The sequence below is a fragment of the Lissotriton vulgaris genome, chromosome 10 (genome assembly GCF_964263255.1).
Source record: "Lissotriton vulgaris chromosome 10, aLisVul1.2, whole genome shotgun sequence".
NCBI lineage: Eukaryota > Metazoa > Chordata > Amphibia > Caudata > Salamandridae > Lissotriton > Lissotriton vulgaris.
In genome coordinates, this window is record NC_141698.1 from 790,527,992 (window position 1) to 790,555,099 (window position 27,108).

A 27,108-nucleotide genomic window follows, 5' to 3' on the forward strand; every position below is an offset into this window, starting at 1 on the left:
GATACATTATATTAGTTTATCTTCCGTCTCCTTGCTAAATATTAAAAGTTAGATTGTTAATTTTCTTCATGATCCGTGAATCTAAAATATTATTTTAATTATTTTTGTAATCATGTATTCTGACTTTGTTTATACATTACATTTACAATATTGATTTGGCTAGGTGTGTGGTCTTCATACATGTCTTAGTCCTGCCACTGCAGCCTGTAGAGCAATTTCGAAATACATTTTAGTAGAAAGTAATTGCTGTTGGATAAACTATCAGCCAGTATTTTTGAAAATAAGTTTACATTGCATCTTGTTTTTTGTGATAAGCTTGGTAGATAAATAATGACAAATTATTGACTTGATAATTATTCTAAAAGAGCCATTAACATTCATGTGCATGCATACATTATTAATTGTTCAGTTATTTCTGTTTCCTGAGCTGTGCTTTTATGCATTTTGATGGTGTTTTCAGTTCAGAAAAATAATATCTGTCTCATATCTGTGCAGCCTGAGCTGTCATGCAGATTCAGCAGAGTCAGACCTTTATAAGGATGTCTCTGAACTTGATAATTCTGAGGTTCCTTCTTGGGCCATTTCATTAGTTGCACAAGGTTGGAGATAACATTTCCACTGTGCCTAATAGGAATGGTAATCCACATGGATACATAACGTGAATGGAAAGGATTTGTGATCATGAGGTATCTCAGGGGTTTGTAGCAGAATATTGTTGCATAATATCATCTGCTACAAATAATCTGCCCTAAATTATATTAACAGAAAGAACATCTCTTTGGACCTCATAGTATGAATTCCTAATTCACTGGGACAACATATTTGTTAATAATACTTATAAGCTAATATTTGTGTCAGATGATTTATCTGACTACAATATTGTGACATACAACCATTCCAAAATAAACTGGCTGTGTTGTGTGGTGGTTTGGCCACATTATGTTCAATCATTTGTTTGAGCACTAAATTATTAAACTTTCAATTTGGATAAGATAATAGTAAAGGACACTAGTTTGCATTTCTTATAATGATTGCGTATCATATTGTCTATGCAAAAACTGGAACAATCATTTTGAGAATTTTAGTTTATCTTTAATAAACTAAATAAAGATGCAGATTTATATAAGTAATGTAATTGTCTTGTCCTGAAAGACATAGTGGTTAAGCATTACATACAATTCTTGTTCTAAAATCAGTTCCAACATATATGAAATTAAATGTACGAAAAGTACACAAAGGTGTAAAAGTAATAATCCTTTGCAAACGCTTTAAAAGCAGTAATAAGCAAAGGATGATGCCAACCAGAGTAGGAGGACAAATGGAGAATACAAACAATTATAATTGTACTTTTCTGAGATTTCTGTGCCTTTATAGTTACTCTTTTTTTCTGTACCCTTGGTCATACATTATCTATATGTAATGTCAATTTGCCGCTATCAACTGTTTTTCAGTTATACAGCTCTCTAGTTGTATATCCTATTTTGTTGTAACAACCTTTCAAGTTTGGCTTAGCATATTTAAGGAAACTGCCAGTTGCCAATGGGTATGCCAATTGCGGTTTGTATGAATAATATTTTAATGATTTTTTTGTGAGTTGTGAAACCTAAAATTAAACAGAGTACAATGAAGCAAATATTTAGCAATGTAAAGTGGATTAGGAATGCACTTTCACGTTTTTACTAGTTGACGAGAGACAAATCATTTCTAGGTTATTTCTCATCTCATTTGTACTAGATGGACGTCTTGTGTCTGCTAAAAACAAAAAAAAAACTTTTTGCTGGACCATTTTGCAAGACTACGTCTCTTGTTACTTCAGCCCCTAAATTCCCACAGACAATTTAATTAAACTATAAACATTGACTTGGTCCTTCTCAACAGAAAGAGCATAGGCCTCTGCCTTATACTTAAATTGTTCCCGAATCTAAGTACCAACGCAACTTAAATGTGCAGTATTCCTCAATTAGCATGTGTTTCCCACCCATCACAAAAACTGTCTCAATGATTATTTTCATTGTGGGCTTTGTTCTTCAAAGAAAATTCATATGAGGCAGCTATCTAGTCCAACTAAAGATGCAAACCTTGCTGTTTTGAGCATGAGTGTCTTCAATTTTAGCTCTTGAAATACTGAGATTTTACATTTGACCTTGAATATTAGAAATCAGTATAGTCTCTAAGTTTTCAGGAACAGAAAGTGTGGTTTACGTTCTTTGTCTTAATAAGTCTCTCCCATTTTTGGAAAAGGTATTAGGTAGTTCTGATAACCCTTCCATTCTTCCCTTACACTGAAATTCACTCCCAGTTTACACCTCACCCATCTGTGCCATACCCTGCTCTTCCCCCCCAACCCACTATCTTTGAACACAAGAATACCCCTTGTTTCCAACTTCTTTTTGCAGGGCTTTATTTTTGCCTCCAAGCATTCCACATTGGATAAAGTTTGGACTATATGTTGTACATATACATACATACTTACAATCTGACTTGCATATATTTCATTCGATTAGTATTTCTTCCATTTTTGTTTGCTAATTATAGTACCTCATTCCCCATTTACCAGCTCCTGTCTTTCCATATAATCCAAGCTGTAACACATGGCTGATACTGTTTAAATAAAATCAAAGGGGAAGGATTGAACTTGGTAAAATACGTATCTAATGTGATTGGAAAAGCAGTTTAACATCAGTGAGAACCTACATTGATATTTTCTGTTAATCTCCAAAAGACTGTCTCCCGATTTTCACAGGGCCATGTTATAAGAAGAGCTTATAAATCACTTTTGGTAATCTCTCTCACAAAAAGTTGTAGAGAAGACTTGTGTAACTTGGTGTTTGCAGAATATATTCCATTCTACTTGGAAAGCAGATCTGAAGTGAATGCTAAAGTGCCTCAGTTATAATAAACAATTTTGAATACTGTTCCCAAAAGCAGTACACTATTTGATTTTGGATTTTCGCAGTAGAAATACCTTTATGCTATGGACAAAATGTAATCTTACCTGTAGTTACACTTTACAGCTTTATCATATATCCAAATGCATTGAGGTTTCTTCCATTTTAGAATGAGATGAAGTACTGTGCCTCTTTTTCCCACGGGAATGAAAATGTCTTCTTGTTTACTTTAATTGAAAAGTCTGCTGCAAGATCTTCAATATCTTAACTACTCTAATGTTAGAATAATACAAACGTTAAAGAAATATCTTGTACCCCTCTTATATTGGCACGAGTAAATGTAATGTGACATATGTTTCTGAAACCATACAACAGTATCCTGTCAGGTCATGCAGATGTTGTTATAAATCTACCCCCAACTGTGACTTCTAAAGCACTTTTTGAACAGACTTGAACAGCATTGCTATTTGCAATGTCAATAAAAAGCAAGGGAGAGCTGTACACCCATCTGTTTGAAATTGAGAAAAAAAACACATTTCTTGGAGGCAACGAGAAATAACTGTCCTATACTTTATTTACAGGTTCTCTATGACAGAATTTCAAACCCCTGTCTTGATCACTCTACAACTGAGGTAAGGTACTTTAATTGATTTCTTCTGAATTTTGAAGTCAAAATTGTAATTGCCATTATAAGTGTTTTATTTATTTGTTTATATTTATATATTTAGAGGGTTTTCAGTGTTTGGTGTATCTCACATGTGCAATGAAATAGCAGTTGCGCCATTACGCCAAACTCTTTGTTTTCCCACATTATTTATAGGTGAAGGAACTGCTGGGTTCTTGTGAGAAAAGTCTCAGCTGTTATTCAACAGGTCCATAAACTGTATGTTACTCCATCACTAAGCTTTAACGGATTACCTTCTATATTTGTGTATAAAAATGGCAAAGTTTAGATCTGCTCTGCTGTTGACTCTTTTTGATCTTCATTTCACAACAGTGACACATGCTGGGAAATCACAGTCCTATTCTTCTTCCTTATCATGTCTACTGGTTAACCTCTCACCACTACTGTCCTCTTCTAATCCTGCTCCACTGGTAGGCATTCCTCTTGCTCTAACTGACAACAGTCCTTAAATAGTGTTCTCTTTTATTCATTGAATGGCTCTTGCAGCTATCCTCCCACCACAATCACAAACTCCTGAACCTACCATGGCTCTTTATTCTCAGTTTAGGCCCTCTCCAAAAGAGGTTACACATCTTGAATTCTCTTGTCTCACATATCAACTCTTTACCCACTATAACTGTATTCAACCAGATATCACCCCTTAATTGCTTTCTTTTTGGTTTTCTCATAGCAAAAGTGTTGGCTAAACTATGTAGTAAGTAACGTGATATTGTGACTCTAAAAACCTTAATTTTGTTCCCACTTTAATTGCATTGGAACTGAAGAACCTTTCTAATCAGTCTCAATGATGATGGTAATGCTGCCTTTTCTAAATTGAATGAGTGTGTATCAGTGGTGGTGAAATTGACAGTGCCACAATGAAAAGAAAATACTTATACTATCTGCTACTTGGTTTCCTAAAGATCACTTTGAAGAAAAAATATTCCTTAAATTTGATAGAGAACAGGTCAAAAAAAATCTCTCACCCCCCTTCTCCCGCACCAATATGAATTCCCTTATGGAAGTCTGTGGATGATGCAAGGAACACAGTCTTAAAGCACAGGTCACTCATATGTCTCTCTCATCTAACTACTAAGAATTGACCAAACTAACTCTTTGACCACGATTCTTTAGTGTTATTGACACTAGAATAGCTCTCCTTAGAGGCAGACAATGTACACTCAGCCGGGCCGCAGAATGCTCTGGTACTCAAAGAGCAGCTGGTATATCTTTAAAGAATAGATCCTGGGCTCAGTGACAACATTCCGAACATCACTTAGTTTTCCCAGGTCAACATAGATGTTCCATATTTGAAAGACTTTAACTCATAATGGCAAGATTAAGGTAGTGGGTATCACCAGAGTTGGGGATTCCAGACCTCTTACCTCCCAGCATCCTCACACCTAAATCTCCCAGCTCATAATGAGGGCCTAAGTAGAATGATCATATCAAGATTTTCCACACATTAAACAATTTAATAAAGTACCAGTTATAATTACATACGCAAGCTACTTGGTTCTGAAATGTGACCTTCCTTAGCAGCATTTCACAACCCAGGCACTTAAAAATCACTTGTCTGATGAGTGACGACCTCCACCATAGTGTACCACTTGGCTTCAGATTAATTACCAAATGATGTATATCCTGTAACACAGCACAAATCCTTCATGTTAAGACTTCAGCAAAGTCATATCTGTAATCTGAGCTCACCCGGGGTGTTGATGCAGCACATTCTCTGTGGGGAGGTACTTAAAGGTTCTGGCGTCTTCTGGCCATTAAGGAACATCAGCTTCCTAAAACGGAACATGCATGGTACAAAGATTGAGGATTCTTGGGCTAATATAAATTATGTGTTTAGCATTCAGTTCTGTTTTATAAATCGATGTACGCTGAAAAGGGTGCAGACAGACATTAATGTGGAAATGTATGTCGCAATAGCACACTGGTAAACTTAGTACCTTTGCAAAGTAATGTACTAGTACCATTACAAAGCAATGTACTAGCTTCCAGGTTATCAGTCAAAGGATCACGAAGACAAGGAGATCTGTCTTCAATACCATGATGATAACCAGCCGCCTGGAGTTCCTGCTGAATTTGATAAATGTTTTTAGCCAGTGTGACCCATATATTACCAAAGCTCATAAAGTATACCACTGGCGCCGAACAGACACTGGGTTGGAGCATTGAGTACTTTGTGACATTAAACCATCTTCTAACAGCTAACAGTATGTGGCAAACTAGAACATCTGGACAGTTCAGTGGTGTAGTACCAAATCTTAAAAAGCATTAGCAGAGACAGTGGGCTTTGCAACCTAGTGTGATGATTATTTTCATAATTGCAAAAAAGAAGAAAATATGCTGCCTCTTGAGGAATGACTGCCATACGCTTATAATACATATTTTAAATATAACAAGCTCACTGCTTTGGCTGAATTTACTAGTTATGGTTTGTATATGGTTTATTTAATAACAAACCTTTCAGTTGCATGCACATTGTCATTATTTTAGAAGGAGAGAGGAATAAATCACCAGGTATCTAAGCACTCAAATTCCCGGCAGCTACAATGTTATTATGTCATGTTATAACTTTAGAGAAGAGACGGGAAGACTGGGGTGTTCGAAGTTCCTATGAAAAACTAAAACAGAAAAACACACTTTAAACCAGCAGGCACTATTTTTAGGTAGACGTGGACAATCAGCACAGGTTTTGAGCAGTCACTCAAAGTGAGGGAGCTAATGAGTAAAGCGCTGGTGGGGTGGGCAGAAGAAAATGTGAATGACAGTTAAACAGACCAAATGATGAATACCACTGACCAAAAGCCACTCTTTTTTTGGATATTATGTATCAATATTTTGGAAAAGCGTTAATCTAGCGAAAGCTTTATCAAAGACCAAACGTGGGAAATGCACACAGTGATCGTTATCCTTTTAAAGATTGTATGCAGATGTTCACAGTTGCCAGTTCTGCTTCGCTACATTGTTTATTAAAAAGCATGCTTCGTAAAACCATTTGTTGTCAGGGGTTCGGCAAACCCTTGAGTCTTTCAGCTGTAAATGAATTTCTCAAATCCAACCATATTAGTGGTTGAAATGGATTACCAATTTGCTAATTAGCAAAGTCAGTTCACCTCGGAGGCATGTTTGTCAGATTTCCTGTACATATTCTAATGACTCTGGCCATCAAAACAATTAGCACCCTTCTTCCTAATCTCATGAGTGAGGTCATTAAGTGAATGTGCATGAAATTAGACCTTCCCGTTTAGTGTCCTAGTGTGGTGTCCTTTTGAGGCTAAACAGAAGGTACATATCCATTTGTTTGGAGTTTTGTGGAAGTATTGAACAACAGTGCAGTATTTCATCAAGAGGTGAAAGTTTCACAAAACAAGAGTAGGATACAGTTTAGTGGTTCATAACCTGTGGTCCAGGGCTCCCCTGTTCAGGGGGCCCATGACTGCTTAGACAATTAAATAATATTAATAACCAAATTAATAATGTGTATATAAATAAAGAAGCAACATATAGAATTGAAAATGTTAATACTGTGATGGAGTTTGAAATTGGAGGCTAAACATTATGTTAGTGTCAGTGCATCTGCATCAAACAGGATATAGTATGCATCATGAGTGGCCCCATCTGAATTTTGAAAAACTTCCACCTTCCAATTAAAATTTGTATTTTTTTTATATTTTCTCTCATATCTCTTCAATATCAAGAAGATATATTTGTATGTAAATTAAATAAAATATTTTATCCTTTTTTATTTTTTGATGAATGCTTGTTTTCGCATTTCTTTGTATTGTTTTGCTATTCAAGTCATCAAAAATGCTTATGTCAATGTCCCGGTGGTCAGTAATTACTCAATGAAGTCCTCAGATTCCATTAATGATTCAGTGTGGTCCCGAGTTCCAGTAATGATTAAGTGGGGGTCCACAGAAGACAAGAGGTTGAGAACGACTGATCTAGACAGGATGCGGCTGCACTATAGGGTAATCAGGCAGTATCTGAAGGGCTGGTTTGACAGGTCAGTGTGTGGGCTGTTTTTTTTAGGTTCTTTCTGGGCCTGTTTTAGGTCTGCTGGGCCAGGTTTTAGTACTAAGCGCCATAATATTAAACAAACATTGCCTGCAGCAAGCTCAAATTCATACAATCCTCCCATACATTGCAAAACACTTATACACCCCATCCTTACAAGTGCAAAACTGAACCAGTTTACAAACATGAGCAACTTTTTTAGCTAGCTAATTCACGAATGGGGGCACTTTTTTTTGATGCCCAAGCCTATTTTCTGTCCCAGGCTGACCCTGGATCTAGTTGAAACAATCAGCAGTTGAAGACACTGATTTTCATCTATCCATTGAAAAAGAAAAACTGGCCTCAAGGGCTAATGGGTGTGAGTAGCTATTGTGAGACATTCATCTGCACCGAATTACATTTTTCTTTTTTCACAATTTTATAATTGATGACAGATGCTCCTCTACACTCATGTACAAAATGAACATCTTATCATTATCAACAATTAAACTATCAATATTTACATAGTCATGCCATCAATAATACATTTGCATTGTCAAAACTGCTACATCCTTATATTAAACCTAGTCTTCATCATTACGGAACACCTTCCCCTATCCTAACACTTAAACTAACACCAACCCTAACCCTAGCCCTGAGCCTTACCCTAGTCCGGCTCTTCACACTATCCCTTAGCTTAATCCTTAGCCTAATCCTAACAGTAGTCCTCATAACTTTCATTGGCCTACATCTTGCCCTGTGCCAAAACTAAAACTGTTGTTAACCCTTACCCTACGCTTTATCCATAAGTAACCCCTAAACAGACATTTAACAACACTGAAACTCTCATGTTTACCCTATCCTCTACACTAATCATTAACCTATATCATGGCCTAACTGTAGTACTGACATTTATCCTTCCACAATGCACTTTTCTTAACATAATCCAAACTCTAACCCCAATACCTAGGGCTTGTGACGGAGTAACTCACCCACCAAGATCAAAATCAGGTCCTTAATCTAATCTTGCACCTGACATAAACCATAAATATTACCCTAAGTCTGTCCCTCACTATACTTCTTAAACTAACGCTAATTTTTCACTCAGTGTCTGTATAAAGGCGTCCCACAGTTATACTATGACTCTGTAATAGTAATGATTTAAAGGTTGACAGTGTAACTGTTGTGGATTTATAGAGGTTGCACTCCTCTAATTTAGCCCATGTGCCCAATTATAGATTAGCTTCTCTTATATTTCCCTAAATGTGGTTACCACATTGCTATTACAATGCAAGTTAGTGGGGTTTCCTGTCTATTCTAAATTCTTGCTATAAAAGGTCTCCTGCTCATGTCCATTGTCTTTTATTAATGATTGGCAATACCACAGCTAACCCAACTGTATGCAGTAGTGGTGGGTAAAAGCCTAAATTCTGTAGCTGGGGATCACTAAAGGGGATAGTCAAGTGGATCTATTATTTTCAGAACCATTGTACCGATCAGGGGACATGAGTATGGCTAAACTGTTAGGTCTTGACCTCCTAGGGGAATTCTCATTGCACTGGTACCCTGCCTCAGTGTGAATGACAAAACAGGTCTATCTGAAACGTGCTCTGGAATGTATGGATTTCTGCAGCTATTCTGGTTGACTACTGAATAACTGAAATACAGACACCTATTCTAATTGGTCAAAAAACATGCAGTATGATTCTGACAAGGTCTCCTATTTCAGCAAAGCTGATTAGCTGTACTTCAACTAATGAGTATTGTCCTCTGTAGGAAAATGTAGCTTTTTGTATTGTGTATTGTCCCTGGATATTTTAAATTTCTGGACCTCAATTGTTGGCATACTTAGACCTCGGGGCACCGGGAAGATTTTAAACACCTCCCGGTGCATGTGGTTTGTCCCAATACATGGTAAAAAATTGGTGTGCAACCATTTGGCATATTTGCGTCTTACATCTACAACAAAAACGTGGCTATGGTGTGATCTTCCACTACCCATGTGGGAGTCTAAAACATTGTAGTAGAGTTGTTCAACAGCATTTGACCATTTCACATCAAGCGTCAATATTTACAAATCAGAGTAAGTGCATTTTACAAACATACTTATAACATAAATAAATCAAAAATGAAATGATCGGGGGCGTGTCCAAGATGGCGGCGTGATCGGACGCAGGTCTCCGGAGCTCCCTGCCCGATCCCGCCAAAACGCCGTGATTTTCACCTGAATCTCCCCCCTGGTACCGGGGGCCCTGTACGGAGAGGCGTGCCACACTTTAGGGGTGTACCGGAGCGAAACCGGCGCCCCGAGTGCCTTCGTCGAGGAGTGGTACGGGGGTTTGGCACCCGGAGGTCCGCAACTGCGCCCACACCCGCGATCGGAGCCGCTGCCCTGAGATCCTCGAGATCGATTGTGGCGCCAGGGGTGGATCGGCATGATCAGTGGCCCCCGCCGTTGCTACTGGAGCGGTGAGCCTCGGAAGTGCCGCATTGCCACCCTGATAGCCCGGTTGGCGCACAGAGAGACCCGGCCAGCGGATGCTAAAATTGAGATCCCGGCTTGGGCCTACTCATCGGACTGCCTGCACTCTACAGCAGATCGGAGCAACCTGGGCACACTAGAGGTATCCGATCCATAACGGCCTATATGATGTGGACCCCCAGCAGCTTCTAGAAGCCCCAGGCGGCCTAGAACGGCCGCAGCACCATAAGTGGAACCAACGTTGGAGAGGCCTGGTGGGCCACGATCCCAAAGCACACTGCAAGCACCCAGGTGAGGAGAGCAGAGGTGGGCACGAGGGGAGGCTCGGGAGGCACAATCGAGCCCCCGGCGGAGGGCTGGCTGGGGAAGCTGAAATTTCCCTGCGGGGGCTGCTGCTGCCGATCCGGACACTTTTTGCGGGTGCCGGGGGTCGCACTCAACTGACCCCGTCGCACTGCTCTACGCAATAACCCGGTAGGGGACAGCTGGCCACCTGGAATAGGCCTACCTCACTGACTCCCGGGCTGGTTGGTGCACGGATTGCCACATCTGTCTTTGCCCCGGGTAACTTGAACCGAGCTAGTGGGCTTCCCACTCAAACCAGCTGCGTCGCCATCTCCCTACGTCTACCAAAATCCCGGGACCCTACACTGACCGGTGTTCGGAGCTACCCACACTATGGCGGCAAAGAGGGGGAAGAGGGGGTCCCAGACGCTCCCTGAATTACTGGCCAAGTCGCAGCCCAAGCTTCACAGGGATCGGCCATCACCAGGGACCGGGAAGCCACCGCCGACAGCGACGGACGATCAAGTGCCCATCACCAGATCCTTCCTGGAAACATTGTTTAACTCGCTTAGGGAAGACTTGAAATCCTTAAAACAAGACGTTGCGGGTGAAGTCCGAGAGCTTCGACGCGACGTGGAGGACCTGGGTAACCGAGTGGTCGCTATCGAGGAGGCGGACCAAACTAGGAGTAACGAAATTGAACAGCTCCAACAAGAGATCCTACGACTCACAGACCAACAAGTGGACCTCCAAGCCCACGCAGAGTACCTTGAAAACCGTTCCAGTCGAAACAACATACGGGTCCGGGGGGTCCCTCAGAAAGAAGAGGGGTCTGATGTCACCGCATACCTGCAGGCCCTCTTCAGAAGTGTTCTGGGAGAGTCGGCGGACTTCACCATTCGCATTGATAGGGCGCACAGGGTGGGGATGTCTCGTAAAGCTCCAGCTCCGCCACCGGACATCCTGGCGTTCCTTCCAGATTTTCCGCTAAACGAGCGGATTCTCAGAGAAGCTCGGCGAGCCCAGCCCCTTCAGTTTCAGGGTCATCCCGTCGCCCTGTACCAGGATCTCTCATCTATCACTCTCCGGAAGAGAAAGGAATTCAAACAAGTGACGGATTTCCTAAGGCAGAAAGAGATCCCCTACTCATGGGGACACCCATTTCGATTTATATTTAAGTGGAATGGACGGCTGCATCAGCTGCGGTCACTCGAAGACACTTGTACTTTCCTGGGTATGGACCATGTCGAAACTGAACCAGTGCTTGGGAACTCGCAAGTGCCATCCAGAGGGGGCTGGCAGACTGTAAATTATAAGCGATCCTCACCCCACCGCCTTAAACCGGATGCCTCTGTCATCTCCCAAGAGCATGAAACCGCGGTGGCGGAGGTAGCTAAAGAAACTTCTCCCCCAGGGCAATAGACACTTCCACGCAGGAGATTCCATATTGCACACACACTGCATTTGTGGCGGGTGGGTTGGGTGGGGAGTACGGAGAGACCGCCGTCGGAGATGACCCCTTCAACATTCACTACCACGATCCTGTGTGACACAACGGGATTGGGACTATGCAGTTCTAGGGTGTTGGGGCTGGGAAGGGGGGGGGTTGGGTTGGGGGGGGTAGCTGCAAAGCCTCCGCTCAAAATAACTTTAGCTCAGATATACAGGGATGCAAACAGCGGTGGCTCTTGGTTGTTTTGGGGGGGCTTGTTGGGCTAGAGGGGATCCGAGGGTGGGGACCAGTGTGCCAGACTAGATTTATCATTGGGCAGGGGGCTACGTCTCCGCTGTGCCGCCTCCGAGGTTTGTCATCCATCTACGTACAGGGTCCTGGACTGGGCCTACAAGGCTGCCGGGAAAGACGCGGCCACATACCTGCTATCACACGGTTCTGTACCGTGACGGAAGTCCACTCTGCGCTGCGCTACATATCCTTTGCACCATGACAGACACTACTCTTAAAATAGTAACACTTAACGTGAAAGGGCTGAATAACCCGATTAAGAGAAGGGCTGGTATCTCCTACTTAGAGAACTCTGGAGCAGATATCTGCCTACTACAAGAAACTCACCTCCTGCAGAAAGATTGGCATAGAATGCGCTCCCGAGTCTTCCCACAACAACTCTTCTCCTCCCTCCCAGCGAAAACCGCAGGGGTTGCAATTTTAATATCTAGATGTTTCCAGGGGAGGGTGGGAAACAAGGTGGGAGAGATCAGGGGTCGACTCCTGGTGCATACATTTCAATTAGGTGATACAACCCTTACGATTGGCTCCCTCTATGCCCCAACCACAGGACAGGAGGCCTTCCTGAAAGGCGCTATTTTGGAAGCACTTCAGACCCCGCATGCACCTCTACTCCTAGGCGGAGATCTCAAGATTGTTATGGACACACACGCTGACAGATCGGGGCACCGCTATGGAGGGACTGGTGCTCTTTCTCCCAGTGGCCATGAATGGCTTAAAGATAGGGACTTAATAGACCTCTGGAGAACCCAACACCCGAACACCTCGCAATTCACATTCTATTCACATGTGCATCACACCTATGCCAGGCTCGACCACTTCATAGGTTCCTCGGATATCCTCAAGAATCTTGAGGAGGTCACCATAGTACCGGCGGCCATCTCTGACTATGGCGCAGTGGAGCTCTCCCTCACACTTCGAGCAGCCCGCCATCCCCGAGGCCCGTGGCACCTCCGCAAAACCTTGTTGCAACGGCCTGATGTCACCAAACGAATCAGTGAGTGCATCACTAGCTACTTGGCCACCAACGACACGCCCAACATCTCCGTGACAGCCCTCTGGGGAGCCCTGAAATCGGTTACACGAGGGGAACTCATAGCCATAGCGGCGGCAGAGGCCAAGGACCGCAAAAGTAAACGGGACGACCTCACGGCGCGCGTCGCGGAACTAGAGCGGGTTCACAGCCGCACTTGTGCCCCACGCGTGTGGAAACTGTTGAAAGCGGCTCGGGCCCAATTAGCCAGTCTAGATACAGATAGGGCAGAATTCGCAGCTCCCCGACTTCGACATACTTATTATGTCGGGGGTAATAGAACGGGCCGCTTACTGGCCAGCGCTCTAAAAGCCAAGACCCAACGGGCTAAGATCAATAGCCTTGTGGGCGACGACGGGGCGGTGCTCACTACTGACACCCAGGTAGCCGAGGCGTTTTGCTCCTATTATGCTTCACTATATGGGGAAGAGGAGACCTCTTCGGAGGACATCGAGGCCTATCTGGCACGACGACTCTTACCGCGATCTCCAAAACCGCTGTGGAGGCTCTAGACGCCCCTATTCGCCAAGATGAGGTCCTGGCGGCCATATCCCGATTCCGCCCGCTCAAATCCCCGGGGCCAGATGGATTCTCAGCGGGCTTTTACAAACTCTTTAGTCGGCAATTGGCCCCAGTGCTCGCCCGCCTTTTTAATTCCTTTGAGGGAGTAGGCGCCATACCTCCGGACATGTTGGCCGCGGAGGTGGTGGTGCTGCCAAAACCCGGTAAGAAACCCACACACTGCTCTGCATTCCGTCCTATTTCACTGTTGAATCTTGACTTAAAGTTCTTTACAGGCATTCTTGCTGCGCGTCTTGGCCCGTGCCTTCCTGGAATTTTGGAGCCCGATCAGTCAGGCTTTGTACCCAACCGACAATGCAGTGATAATACTGAGGGGGTACTTCACCTTATTGATAAGTCGCATTTTCAAGCCTCAGACTCTGCGCTGATCGCTATCGAAGCAGAAAAGCGTTTGATCGCGTGAACTGGAATTACTTACAACAAGTTCTACGTCGCTTTGGCCTAAGTGACCACTTCTGCTCTCGCATAGCGAGCTGTTACCATCACCCGCAGGCTAAGGTCCGCCTGGGAGGTTTGCACTCACAACCATTCGCAATCCAGCGCAGTACCAGACAGGGGTGTCCTCTCTCCCCCCTTCTTTTTGCCATGTATATAGAGCCGTTAGCGCAGAAGGTCCGGGACAATCCAAGGATTAAGGGTGTTGACTTCGGGCGCGAACCCCATACTATCAGTCTATATGCGGACGACGTCATTGCCGCCCTGGACCAACCTAATGACTCAATACACGCCTTCATGGAGGAACTTGCCTCATTCGGAGCCATCTCAGGGTTTCAAATCAACATTGATAAATCCTTAATTTTGCCATTGAGCAAAAATGCATGCTCGCGGGCCCCTGCCGTAGGTCAGGGGAGTGGTCTTCAGCTAGCTACCCAAGTGCCATATTTGGGGATTACTCTAACTCCCTCCACGGACCTCACGGTGTCAATTAATTATAACACTCTCATCGCCCAGATCCGGACGGACCTGGCGCGATGGTCCAAACAGCCTCTTTCCCTACTGGGGAGGGTAGCGGCGGTGAAAATGTCGACCCTGCCGCGGATCCTATATCTGTTCCAAACGATCCCAGTTATGCCCCCGGCAGGCATTCTGAAAACCCTACAGGACACCCTGTTTGCCTTTGTCTGGGAAGGAAAGCGGGCACGAATCCACAAATTACTGGCATATAGGAGCATGGATGAAGGTGGTCTCGGTGTCCCAAACCTTATGCGATATTTCCAAGCTTCTCAACTCCGATACCTAGTAGAATGGTACAGACCCGAGTCAGAGAAGAGATGGCTCTTCCAGGATAGGGCCATGGCACGGACGCCACTTTGGAGGGTTCCATTCCTCGCTAGACAACATAGGCCGAGGTACATGTTGAGGTCTCCTATCACACGCACGACTGTACAGATATGGGATAGGGTGGCACACAAACACGGGTTGACAACCTTTCCCTCCCTGTTCATGCCCATATTGGATAACCCTGATTTCCCTCCAGGTGATGGCGCAGGCACATTCCCAAAATGGCGAGGCACAGCATGTCGTGCCGCAGGCGACCTTTTTGACTTGCAGGGATTTCTCCCCTTCGCGGACATTAAACAGGGGTATAGCATAGAGAATCCTCATTTTTTCCAATACCTTCAACTTAGGCACTGGCTCACTGACCCGGATATCGCTGCGTTGGTGAGCCGTCCCATGTCAACCTTCGAAAAATGGCTACTTACTAAAGATACGGATAAACGCCTAATTTCTGAACTTTACAAAATGCTCACACCACCACATGCCCAGGTTAAAACACCAAGCCAGAAGCATTGGGAGGCTGAACTGGGTAGGGCTTTGACATTCAAAGAATGGGGATACGTCTATTACAGAGCTTCACACACCACATGTAACACCAAGGCGAGGGAGACAGCAGTTAAATTGGCTATGTACTGGCACCTCACCCCAGTCCGACTACACAGGGGGAACCCGGCAGGCAGCGAACTTTGTTGGAGGGGATGTGGGGAAAGGGACACTCTGACTCACCTCCTTTGGGAATGCTCGGAACTCGGAGACTTTTGGAAGGTGGTCCTGGACGATATCGACTCCACCTTTGGGACTGAAATCCCGAGATTTCCTGCATATGCTCTGCTGGGTCTACCTAACGCACTAACATTCCCCTTAAAGTCCCTGCGGGCCGGCAAATGGGCATTGCCATACAAGCAGCCACGCAGCACATATTATCACTGTGGAGATCCACAGCTAAGCCTACACACACAGGATTGCTTCATAAGCTTTGGTTTACCCTTGGGATGGAGCGCATTCACGCCACACTCACTAACTCTACAGATGCCTTTCGGAAAACATGGCTTCCTTTACTGACCCTCCTGTCCAAAGAACTCAATGAAATCACATGCCCCAAATATCTTCGGGTCCTACGTCTTACCAATGCCACCGAAGACCCGCGGTGACTTCCCGGACAGCCACACTAAACCTTACCGGCACATTGATGGACCTCTAGACACTTCAGAGCACACTGGTCGGGGTGGGGGTGAGGGTCTCAGGTGGGGGGGAGCGAGAGTTCTTGGTTGTTGTTGTTCTTCTCATGTCATATGATTGCAATGCAGATCTTTCGCACTGATGTCGTAATGTTCCCCTGGCATATTTATCTTGCTTTGTTACTTCGTGCTAGGGAAGACATGCTTGTCTGTCCCATCCGCTATCTATGCCTCTTGCTTGTACAACCTGCTGAGATGTCTCGATATATGCCTGTTGAAATATTCAATAAAATACATTTGAAATTAAAAATGAAATGATCCTTGGAGCTGACAAGACCTGATGGCAGTATTTTTAGAAGTGAAGCAAGGAAGGTATGTTAACCTACTTATTTCTACTGGAACAGTTATTAAAGCTGCTTATCCCCGACAGCTACAAAGCCATCCACAAGGACCGCGTCAACCGACCGGTAGGAGGCATTGCCAATGTACACAAAAAAAACCTTCGCCTCACAACCAGCTCTGACGACCACTCGCCTGACATGGAGAAAATCCACTCCCAGATCCAGATCAATCCAAACACCACCCTCCACAGCACCCTTGTCTACAGACCGCCTGGACCCCACTTCCCCTTTAGCAAAATCATAGCTAACTTCATTGATCACCACGCTTTTGCCTCAACGGACATTCTCCTTGGCACCTCAATTTCCACCTGGAAAACCTCAGCGACCAAAACACCTCATTCCTACTGGAGAGCCTCGCTACTATAGGACTCACACAACTGGGCACAGCTCAATCCCACTCAGCAGGACACATGCTCGACCCCATCTTCTCCGCAAGCAACAACATCTCTGTCAGCCACACCTCCAAGCCTCACTGGACCAACCAACACTGCGTCCACTTCTCCTTCACCAAAGCCCACTGCATGCCACCATGCCCACCGTGATCCTGGCAGAAGCTAGAACAAGGTTTCAGAGGACCAGCTCACCACCTCCCTCAGCAAAACCCCACTACTGACATCCATGAATGCCAACACCTCAGCATGCAAACTCCATCGCTGGATCTCTGACTGCGCCTACACACTGGCTCGCCTCAGGAAACCCTCAAGCAAGTAGCCCCCCAAGAAAGCCAGCTGGTTCTCCCCACCCTCTAAGAGTCCAGGCTCACCTCCAGAAGGCTTGAGAAAAGATAGAGGAACTGCAAGAGAGTGGCAGATCATGAAGCCTTCAAAACTGCCGTAACCGAACACCACCACCTTATCAGAACAACCTTGCCACCTTCTGCCACTGGAAGGTCAAGAAGATCTATGACAGCTTTGCTACCCAAGACCCACACACAACCACCACACCCAATAACACTAGACCCCAGCAGACCTTACCCATCCACTCCAGAGCCCCCTTGGGTCCCTGCACTCCCCAAATCTTCAACACAGCTGGCACCTCCATCGCACCCAAACTCTGCCATACCATCAACTGCTCCATAGATTCCGCCACCTTCCTGGAAGACAGGAAGCATGCAGAGATCAACCCTCTGCTGAAGAAACCCTCTGCCGACCCGACAGACCTCTAGAACTATAGATCCATCTCTCTGCTACCCTTCCCAGACAAAGTAATTGAGAACGTTATCAGCATCCAACTCTCAGAGTCATCTAAATGCATCACATCATGGGCCTCTCGCAATCAGACTTCAGAAGCAACCACAGAACTGAGACTGCTCTCCTCGCTGCTACAGACGACATCTGCACCCTCCTCGACCGAGGCGAAACTGCTTCCCTCATTCTCCTGAAAAAAGAACAATTGATGGACAGAATGCAGAACAATGTCATACATTCACCCCAGTACAGAGATCTGGGCCTAAATCCATCATTTGTTTGCTCACCATGCCATTCCTTTTTGGACCCAGCCATATGCAAATCAGTCTTGACCCTGCGCCCAATGGAACCGTCCAGCCTGCACTGCCAGGCAAGGCCCTCCCTGGACTGGAAACAAGCATCCTAGAACCGGTTTCTCCTGGACCTCTCAGCTGCCTTCAACACTGTCTCCCACCACACCCTCTATGCAAGACTCCGCGACACAGCCCTAGAACAGTCAAACACAGAGAGTCAGACTTCCACTGTTCAACTCAGAACCTCAGAGATTAGCTTTAGAGTGCCTCAGCTATCCTCCCTGAGCCACATTCTCTTCAACATCTACATGGCCCAGCTTGCAGCCATAGTCAGAAGCCATGGACTCAACGTTGTCTCCTAAGTCGATGACAACCAGCTGATTCTCTCTCTCGCATTTGAACCGGCAGCTGCCAAAAGCAACTTCCACAATGGGATGAAGGCAGTGGCCACCTGGATGAAGGATAGTTGCCTCAAGCTTAACTCCAACAAGACTGAAGTCCTTATCCTGGGCTCCTCCAACTCCGCCTGGAAATACTGCTGGTGGTCCGCAGCACTCAGAACCCTTCACAACCACAGATAACGCATGAAACCTTGGCATCATCCTAGACTCCTTGCTCTCTATGAACCACCAAATCAATGCCATTTCATCCTCCGGCTTCCACATGCTCTGCCTCCTTCAAATGGATCCCACCGAGTCCAGTAAAATGGTCAATCCTGCGCTTGTCAGGTGCAGACTCGACTACTGCAACACACTCTATGACGCCACCACCCAGAAAATTCAAAACAAACTGCAGAACATCCAGAACACCTCCACCAGAATCATCCTGAACATCCCACGCTTCAACCACGTTGCCGGCCACCTGAGAGACCTTCAGTGGCTACTTATCAACAAAAGAATTACCTTCAAGCTCCTCACACACACCTATAAAGCGCTCCAGAACACCAGACCTGCATATCTCAACCACTGCCTGCCCTTCTACACTCCCACCATACATCTCCGCTCTGCCTAACTGGCCCTGGGTACTATCCCACGGATCCGCAAGACCCCAGAAGGAGGAAGATCCGTCTTATACCTCGCTTCAAAGTCCTTGAGCTCCCTGCCTCTGTAGCTTAGGCAATCACCATCTTTGCTGCAATTCAATAAGGACCTTAAGATCTGGTTCTCTGACTGAACCGCAGATCTTTCACCGCTCCAGCATCTTGGGACCCTCACTGGTGAGTAGTTGCGCTATACAAAAAACCTGATTGATTGATTTACTTCTTAGGTAGCTTTACTTTTGACATTCCTTGATCTTTTTTTTAAAAACCACAAGCCTAAAATTTAGATGAGATGGAATCTAGAAAATCCACATTTGCCACATTCTAATACATAGAGGAAATCAAATTAATTGTCTATCTTACATTTTTAGAAATATATGTCCTAATTGCGATATTGTGAAGGGTTATTTCCTACCTCAGCCCTGACAGCCACTATAACCTGTTCTGGTAGGTACCCCCAGCTTAGGCCAAGAACTCTGCAAAGTAATTTGTGAAAATGAAATGCAGTCCTTAAGTCCTCTCCCTAGAGCATATCACCCTTCTGGAGAAATTGTCCTCCTGGGAGCTATTTTCAGAATTATTACATCTATTTGAAAAGGGACAGAGGACCTTTATCCAACTTTGTATTGAACCCAGACTGTAAAGATGATTTTCAAGAGCCAGCTAAGCTCGCCTCCTGAAGTCCAGGATAAGAGGGTATCTTTGGAAAAGAACCAGAAGACCCTTTTGGACTAGACTTTGGCTGAGCTCTGTCGGAAGACAATTGTTGGGCTAGTCTGCCACAGCCATCTATGGCCTTGTATCCAACAAGCTGTCTACAGAAGCCAGAAAAGAAGATATTCAGCACACAGTAAATCTGGGACTTCGAAAATATTTGACTCCCAGAGAACAAAGATAAGCTGCTAAGGCTACAGGCAAAAAAAATGCAAATCAATGGGAAAGATTTACAAAGTTCGCTTTTTTGGTGCAAATTTAGAACCTTTGGCAGGACTATATTAGGAAGGTGGTCAGCTTCATGAAATCCTGTTCAATCTCTGCATTTAGTCTTTCTGTGCTGAAAATGTTTGAACTCCAAAAAAGGACCCAAGTCCCAATGTAGAGTGCTAGTCAAGGGAAAGACAGTGAGGTGACCCAAGCAACGAAGCAGCTTCAACAGGCTCAGTGAATACAGATTTAAATGTTTTTCCTACTCGGCGTGGTTGTTGCCAAATCCCAAAATGATAATGGAACCCCATATTTGATGTATCTGGCCTTGAGAAGGCTATCATGGTGACAGTGTCTTGTCTTTCACCACTGTAGGATCCTGACTTCTATGAAGACTAAGTCCCAGCTAAAACTGGCAAACTATTTGGCTTTACCTAACTCCATCGTGTCGATCTGAAAAGGTGCCTAAGGCCCAGTTATGAATGCCCTAAAGACTAAAATTGACTTTTGAAATATTATTGTATTCTAGTTTTGCCTTTTCTTTTCCTTTAAAAAACGTAATTATACATCCTTATGCGATTAGCCAATGTTTGTCATTTTGGTATAAATGTAATGATTACATTAAATTTTTTTTACTAAATATTTGGAAATTGTATCTGTTTTATAGTCCCAATTTTAATGTTTTACTACTCATAAAACCATCTGCGTAGGTTTTCTCAGGAGGTATGTAGCATGAAAATGGTACCAGAGAAAAGGTCCTCCTGAACCTGCTTCTGCTTATAGACAGTAGATTGCTTAAAATATTGGGAGGTTGTCCATTGCGCTCTCTGTGGTCCTCTATTAAGTTTCTAAAAGTTTGTGTCAAGACTGTTCTGAATTGCTACTGCAAAGCTATTCAGATTGGCGTGGTAGGTTGCAACCTATAACGTATTATCATGGTGCTTGTATAGTGCAGCAACATGACACTCAAACCATCTAGAATGATTATAGAAGAACCTTCATGCTTGGTAGCAGATGTGAGTGGATAAGGTGTAATCTATGTAGGAAGAGTGGGGTGAGGTGTATGAGGCCTGATGCATGGCATGATTGTGTTTTGCCACAAATGGTATTGCTCATATTCATGCTCTTGCTTAAAGGTTATGTGTGAGTGTGAGAGAGAGCAGATGCTTTATTTATTTGAAAGTTGTTGAGTTCTTGTTTAGAATACATGGTTCACTAGTGTGGTTGATGCCTATTCTCTAGGCGTTTGCTTAACTATATTACTTAAAGTTTGAAAATGGAAAAAGCCAAGATGTTTCAGCCTTCTGGATAGAAAGGCGGGTTTCTAGTTGTTTTATCTGAGTGGGGAGGAAGCCCCATGCTTTTCTGGCTAGGACTAAGTGAACAAGACGTAACTCATACGAGTAGGGAATGGGTGCGATACATTTGAGAGCTTCCATTACAGGACAAGCCTGCTTGTGTTTAAGAGGAGAAAAAGTAGGGGCGTGTACTGGGATATGCGCCTTTAGGCCTGGGCGTTAAATTTTGTTCCGCTTGCGGAATTTGCAGAATTTTGGGTAATTTCGCATTCCGCGGAGAACGCAAAATTGCCCAAAATTCTGCGTTACGCGACTTCGCGAAATTTTTTGCTTGTTCACGTTCTCAACATGCGTGTTCGCGAGATATTTCCCCTCGAGCATGCAAACTGCAATTGCAACCAGGAAAAAAGCATTGCGAACAAGCAATTCCGCATGTTCGCGGAATTTCTGCAAGTTCTCAGAGATGTTTCACCATTTTGCGGAGATTTGCAAATTCCGCCCACCGCTTCAAAATCAGCACATTATTTCAGAAGAAGTCAGAGCAAGTGCTAATTATTGCTGTTGTTAAAGTCCAATCACCCCGATGGCACATTTTTTTCTGTGATAATTATCGCATCTGACACAGGCCACCTGTAACCAGACCCCAATAATTACTAGTTCATGGATAAACTCAGATCCCTGTGCAAGCTGAGTTTCAGGATTCGGAATTGAATGATCTCTCTCTCACACACACACAAACGCACACACACACACACTCGCGTTTCCTCTGACACATCTCAGCGTGTCAAATCTGCCAAAATTTAGCAAGGGAAAAAGCTCCGAAAAACAGGCAAAACGTGCTGTTTGGTGCGTTCTGCCTCATTTCTAGCTTGATATCCAGTAAATCCCTGACCCGGGGCAATGATTTTTACCTGTTGTGGTAAATACCCCACCCTATTTCCCACAAATGTAATGCAAAGAAAAAGAAAACATATTTCTGTGCATTATACCAAGCGGTGAGTGATGAAGGCGCATAGCACTGTTATCTCTGATTTCCATGTGGTTTTGCACCCGTTTAGTAACAGCATTTTAAACAAATGAAATATTATAATTTTGAAATGTGCATGATAGGAAACTCTGTAAATTTCTAGTTGGTCTGCCTTATTATGAAACTGTGCAAAAGAGTAGCCAGCCATGGACATTGGGAGGGCTACATTCCTCTGCAGAGTGATACTACATATGGTACTACTAGGTAAGATAAATACTCTAATTTCTTACCTATGAATTTGTTGTGTTTAATATTTTAACCCGTTGCGTGCTCCCGTTGGCCAACGGCGGACGGGAGTACTCCCTCCCTGGTGCTGTGAACGGCCAAGGTTCGTTGCAGCTCCGCCCACTCTTTAGAACGCCCGCACCGCGGCGGGATTGCCGCCGCAGTTAAGGCGTTAAATTGGGATGTCTGGAGTAGGAAATCAACCATGGCGGTAGGTCATTTTAGCAGGGAGAGGGTGGACGGGACACACAGACACACATACACATTCTCTCACACCCATGCATTTACACATGTGCACACACACACACACACATCCATTCACAACACTCATTACCAAATATTAATTCCTGCAAACACCAAACTTTAAGAAGAAATAAATCACACTTAGCTGCAGCTCGGCCTCAGAGGTCCCAGGAGGGTTTGGACTGCTGCCTTACCTCACTGGCTGACCGTTCGTCACAGAGTAGGATGGAGTCAGTGAGGCTTGCTGACCTCACCCCACTCTGTGATGCAGTTTCAGTGATTGACACTCAGCCATAGGCACTTCTGGGCTTAAAACTGAAGCATCCAGGTTTTAGGCATCAGTGACAATCCCCCTTGCACTTAGGGGGGAGTGCCTCAAGGTGCTTTGGCAAGCTGAGGAGGTCACACCCCCAGGAGCTGTGACATCTTCAGCACGGCAAAGTTCAGCTCAGGACGCTAAGAGCCTGCACATTTAGCACTTGTCTTGCTCCTGTCTGCCTGACCTGAAAATAAAGTGTGTCTGTCATGCTGACTTTTCCTCAGCCTGACAGGTACTCTTTTTGAGGGACAAAAAGTGAGAGGGCATGACCCTTCAGTCCCTGTGGACAGGCTGCAGCTGGAAAAGAATAAACATGCCACATACAAAGAAACTCGCATTGTACAAGATGGCTCATTGAACTAAATGTTTACTGCCGAGTTCAAACTCTACAAGGAATGACCTGTGCAGATGACCTCCCTTCCAATTAAATTGAATACTGTTACTTTGCTTACCCTAATCCATGTTACATATCTTTCATAGAAATCCCAGCAACTATTGCAAAAAAAGCTGGGTACAGATAATTTGTTATGATTAAAAACGGGGTAGCATAAATGTGCTTTGTAATTGAATAACTGATGGTGATGTGCCTCTTCTTGACTCTATAAAATGTATTTTCTGACATGGTTGTAATTAATTTTCAATCTAATAAATATTTTTGCAATGCCATTAAAATAATGGCAAACTTTAGTGAGTATTAGCTAATATGATTTGCACAAACTAGCCATCATTTTTTTAGTGATTCTGAAGAGAGAAAAAACGACGATTTAAGGAAAAAATGTTTTGTTATTCCATTTGAACAGTAGGTTGAGCAGAAAATGTGTTTGCTCTGTGTGTGTGCTTTGGTTGTTTACTGAAGACTGTAGCTGTGTTAGCAAACATCCTGGAGTTGCCACCACACTCAGGTTTATGGCTATGTTTGCAACCTCGCCCTAACCACCGAGTCTACTAAAAACCATTCGACTGGTGGCACCCTTTCCCTTAATTAGATCTCGCAGCAGATGTGTTCACTGCATTTTATTAAAATTAGAATTTTGGAAAATGAAATAAAGGAACACAGAGTGCTACCCGTTAGGGAAATATGTTCATGGATAATAGGTAAATGTATTAATATTTTGAAATTCAAATACATTGTAACTTTAAAAAATTTTTTTTATATATATATATATATTTTGGCTGAGCAGAGCAGAGAACAAAAATAGCAACTCATAGGTCGTAAGGAGAAAAGCAAAAGAAAAAACAACAACCATCATCCATCCGAATTTGACGCCAACGCACAATATATAAGTTTAACATCTGAAACCCTTAAAACGGGAATGGACACATCCTCAGTTAAAATGAAACAGAAAGTCCGGAATACCATATTTACGTAAATATTAATAGAACAATTGCACCTTCCCCAGCCTAAAATGCCCTAAAGTGTCTCGTGCCCCATGATTTGAGATTACAACAAAAGTCAGTTGTATTATCTACAACTTTTTTTCATGTGCAAAATCTTGGCATTAATACAGTACAAAAAAAAATGTTAGGGGCTTAAAGTACAGCGCGTTAAAGTGCTAACTTTTCTAAACTGCAATGTGCTAAAGTGCTAAGATTCCAATGATACAACCCAATAATCGAAAAACTTCCAAACCACTGCAAACTTTTTTGATGCGCCAACCCGTTTAGCATAAACTTCCTCCAATCTCCTTATTGCTGACATTTTATTTATCCATTTAGGATAAGATGGAATCTCTTCCGAACTCCAATTTGGGAGAATTAATGAGCGTGCTACTGTAGAGCAGATTGAGATGTACGTCTCTTCGGCTTTAGGTAAATCGGGCCCAACTTTAGAAAGCCCGAAGAGAACCACTTCTGTCTCGGGGTTTATTTTTTTTTTAATAGACTGGCTCATTACTAAAAAAATGTTTCTCCAGAAGGCTTCAATCTTTGGGCAAGTAAAAAATATATGAAGCCAGTCTCCCTCGCCTTGGGAGAGACATCGAAAGCATTTATTATCCACTAATGCATGACATTTGTTTAGCTTTTTCGGAGTGTATTAAGCCAGCCACCGTGACAAGAAGGCCATCCTTTTAAAATTAGCTGCTCTCAGAGCCTTACTTCCTACCCGGGCTATAGCCTGCCATTCCTGATGGGAGAAGGAATAGCTAGTCTCCCGAGTTACTTTTTCCCAAAAATTCATCAACTAAGGGGAGTACCTTTTGTTTCATAATTAAGGAGTACCAATTTCCCACTCCCTTTAATTTTACTTTATATAGCGCATTAACCAGGGCAATTGGAACCCCGCTTGTCAGGAGATTATATTTTTTAATAAAGTTTATGATCTGCATATATTCAAAGAACCCTGGCTTGATTCGATTCCATGCTCTACCTAGTACTCCTTCCCAAGAAATCACTTTTATTTACAATGAAGAAATGGCCCAGGTTTTCGAAGCCAATGTCCTTCCATCTCCTAAGAAGACTGGAATGAATTTGCAGGCCAAAACCCCTGCATTCCTCCAATTTTAAAAAAGCAAACCAGGAGGAGTTTGCTTGTTTAAAAAAAGACAGGAGTCGATCGGAATAGTTACTAATAGTCTTATAACGGTACTTTTTCAGTAGTTTAGTTATTTTTAGAAAAACTGAAATTTGTGTGCTGGACTCATCGATCATTCTTTCCAAAAAATATGTGTCCATCTGGTCGTTGGGTCCCAATAGACGTGCTGTAAGATCTAGTAGCGCTGCCTCATAGTAGGTACTGATGTTTGGTTAAGGCTAGACCCCCTTGATTTGTCTCTAATTGTAGTATGGGAAATTTAACCCTTGACGCCTTTTTATTCCAAACAAATTCCCTAAACATTGAGTCAATTCCCTTGAAATATTTAGCATTGATTTTTAAGGGTACATTAACAAATACAAATATTAAAAGTGGAATAATTGACATTTTTAAAAGTGCTAAATGACCGATCAAAGTCTTGGTAGAAGGGACCACTTGTCCAGTAGAGTTTTGATTTTGTTTCACACAGCTATGTAGTTTAAGTTAAATAATTGATCTATATGGCTCGAGACAGAAATACCCAAATATCTAATAGGCTCTTCTTTCAAGGCCTGTGTTCTTAGGATCATGGGTACAAAGTTGCAGTCCGCGTTAAGCACTAAAAGTTCCGTTTTATTTTGGTTTATTTTATAGCCTCCTATTTGTTCGAATTTACTAAATTCTAAAAGAGCTTCTTCCACTATCTGTTTCTCTGGGCCGAGATACATAATTATATCATCCGCAAATAATTTTAACTTAGACATCCCTTCGCATTGAGCTGTAATTAGGTGATTTCCGTGAATTCTTACAGCTAGGGGTTCGAAGAAAAAGTAAAAGGTAGGGGTGACATCAGACACTCTTGTCTAGTGCTGTGGTTTATTTCCACGGTCCCTATTGAGTCTCCATTAACTATCACCCAGGCTTGAGCACCTTGGTAAATATTTTTCAGCATATTTAAGACTTGAACCGGGATGCTGAATTTACCTAACCAAAAAACAGTGCATCCCAGTTTACCAGGTTGAATGCCTTTTCGGCATCGACCATTGTAATAAAAGTAGGTATTTTATGTCACATAGTCGAGAGCTTGAATTAAAAACCCGGTATTAGTAGACATGGACCTTCCCGCTACGAACCCCGTTTGATCACAGTGAATTAACTCCTGGGTGATGGGAGTAAAACGTTGTGCCCAAATTTTCTTTAATATTTTAAAATCCGCATTAAGAAGACTGATTGGCCTATATGAATTAATGTCTTTGCCATTTTTCCCTTTTTTAACAAAGCTAACCAACATAGATTCCTTAAAACTTGGGGGAACATAGCCTCCCTGAACAATATTATTAAAAAGGTTTACCATAAAAGGGGTCAGCTCTCTCAAAAAGGTTTTATAAAATTCAAATGGAAGACCATCGACTCCATAGGCTTTTTCTCCTGAAATAGATTTTATTACACTCACAATTTCTTCTTTAGATATGTCTAGCAAGAGCTGTTCCACCCT

General features: G+C 43.4%; 1 protein-coding gene across 1 annotated transcript in view; it reads left to right on the forward strand.

The window, feature by feature from the left end:
* Positions 1–27,108, forward strand: part of RAPGEF5 (Rap guanine nucleotide exchange factor 5) — a 997,318-nt gene that overhangs the window by 332,270 nt on the left and 637,940 nt on the right. The window contains exon 2 of the mRNA XM_086941717.1: positions 3,470–3,520. Within this exon, the coding sequence (XP_086797843.1) occupies positions 3,470–3,520 (51 nt within the window). The remainder of the gene's footprint in view (positions 1–3,469; positions 3,521–27,108) is intronic.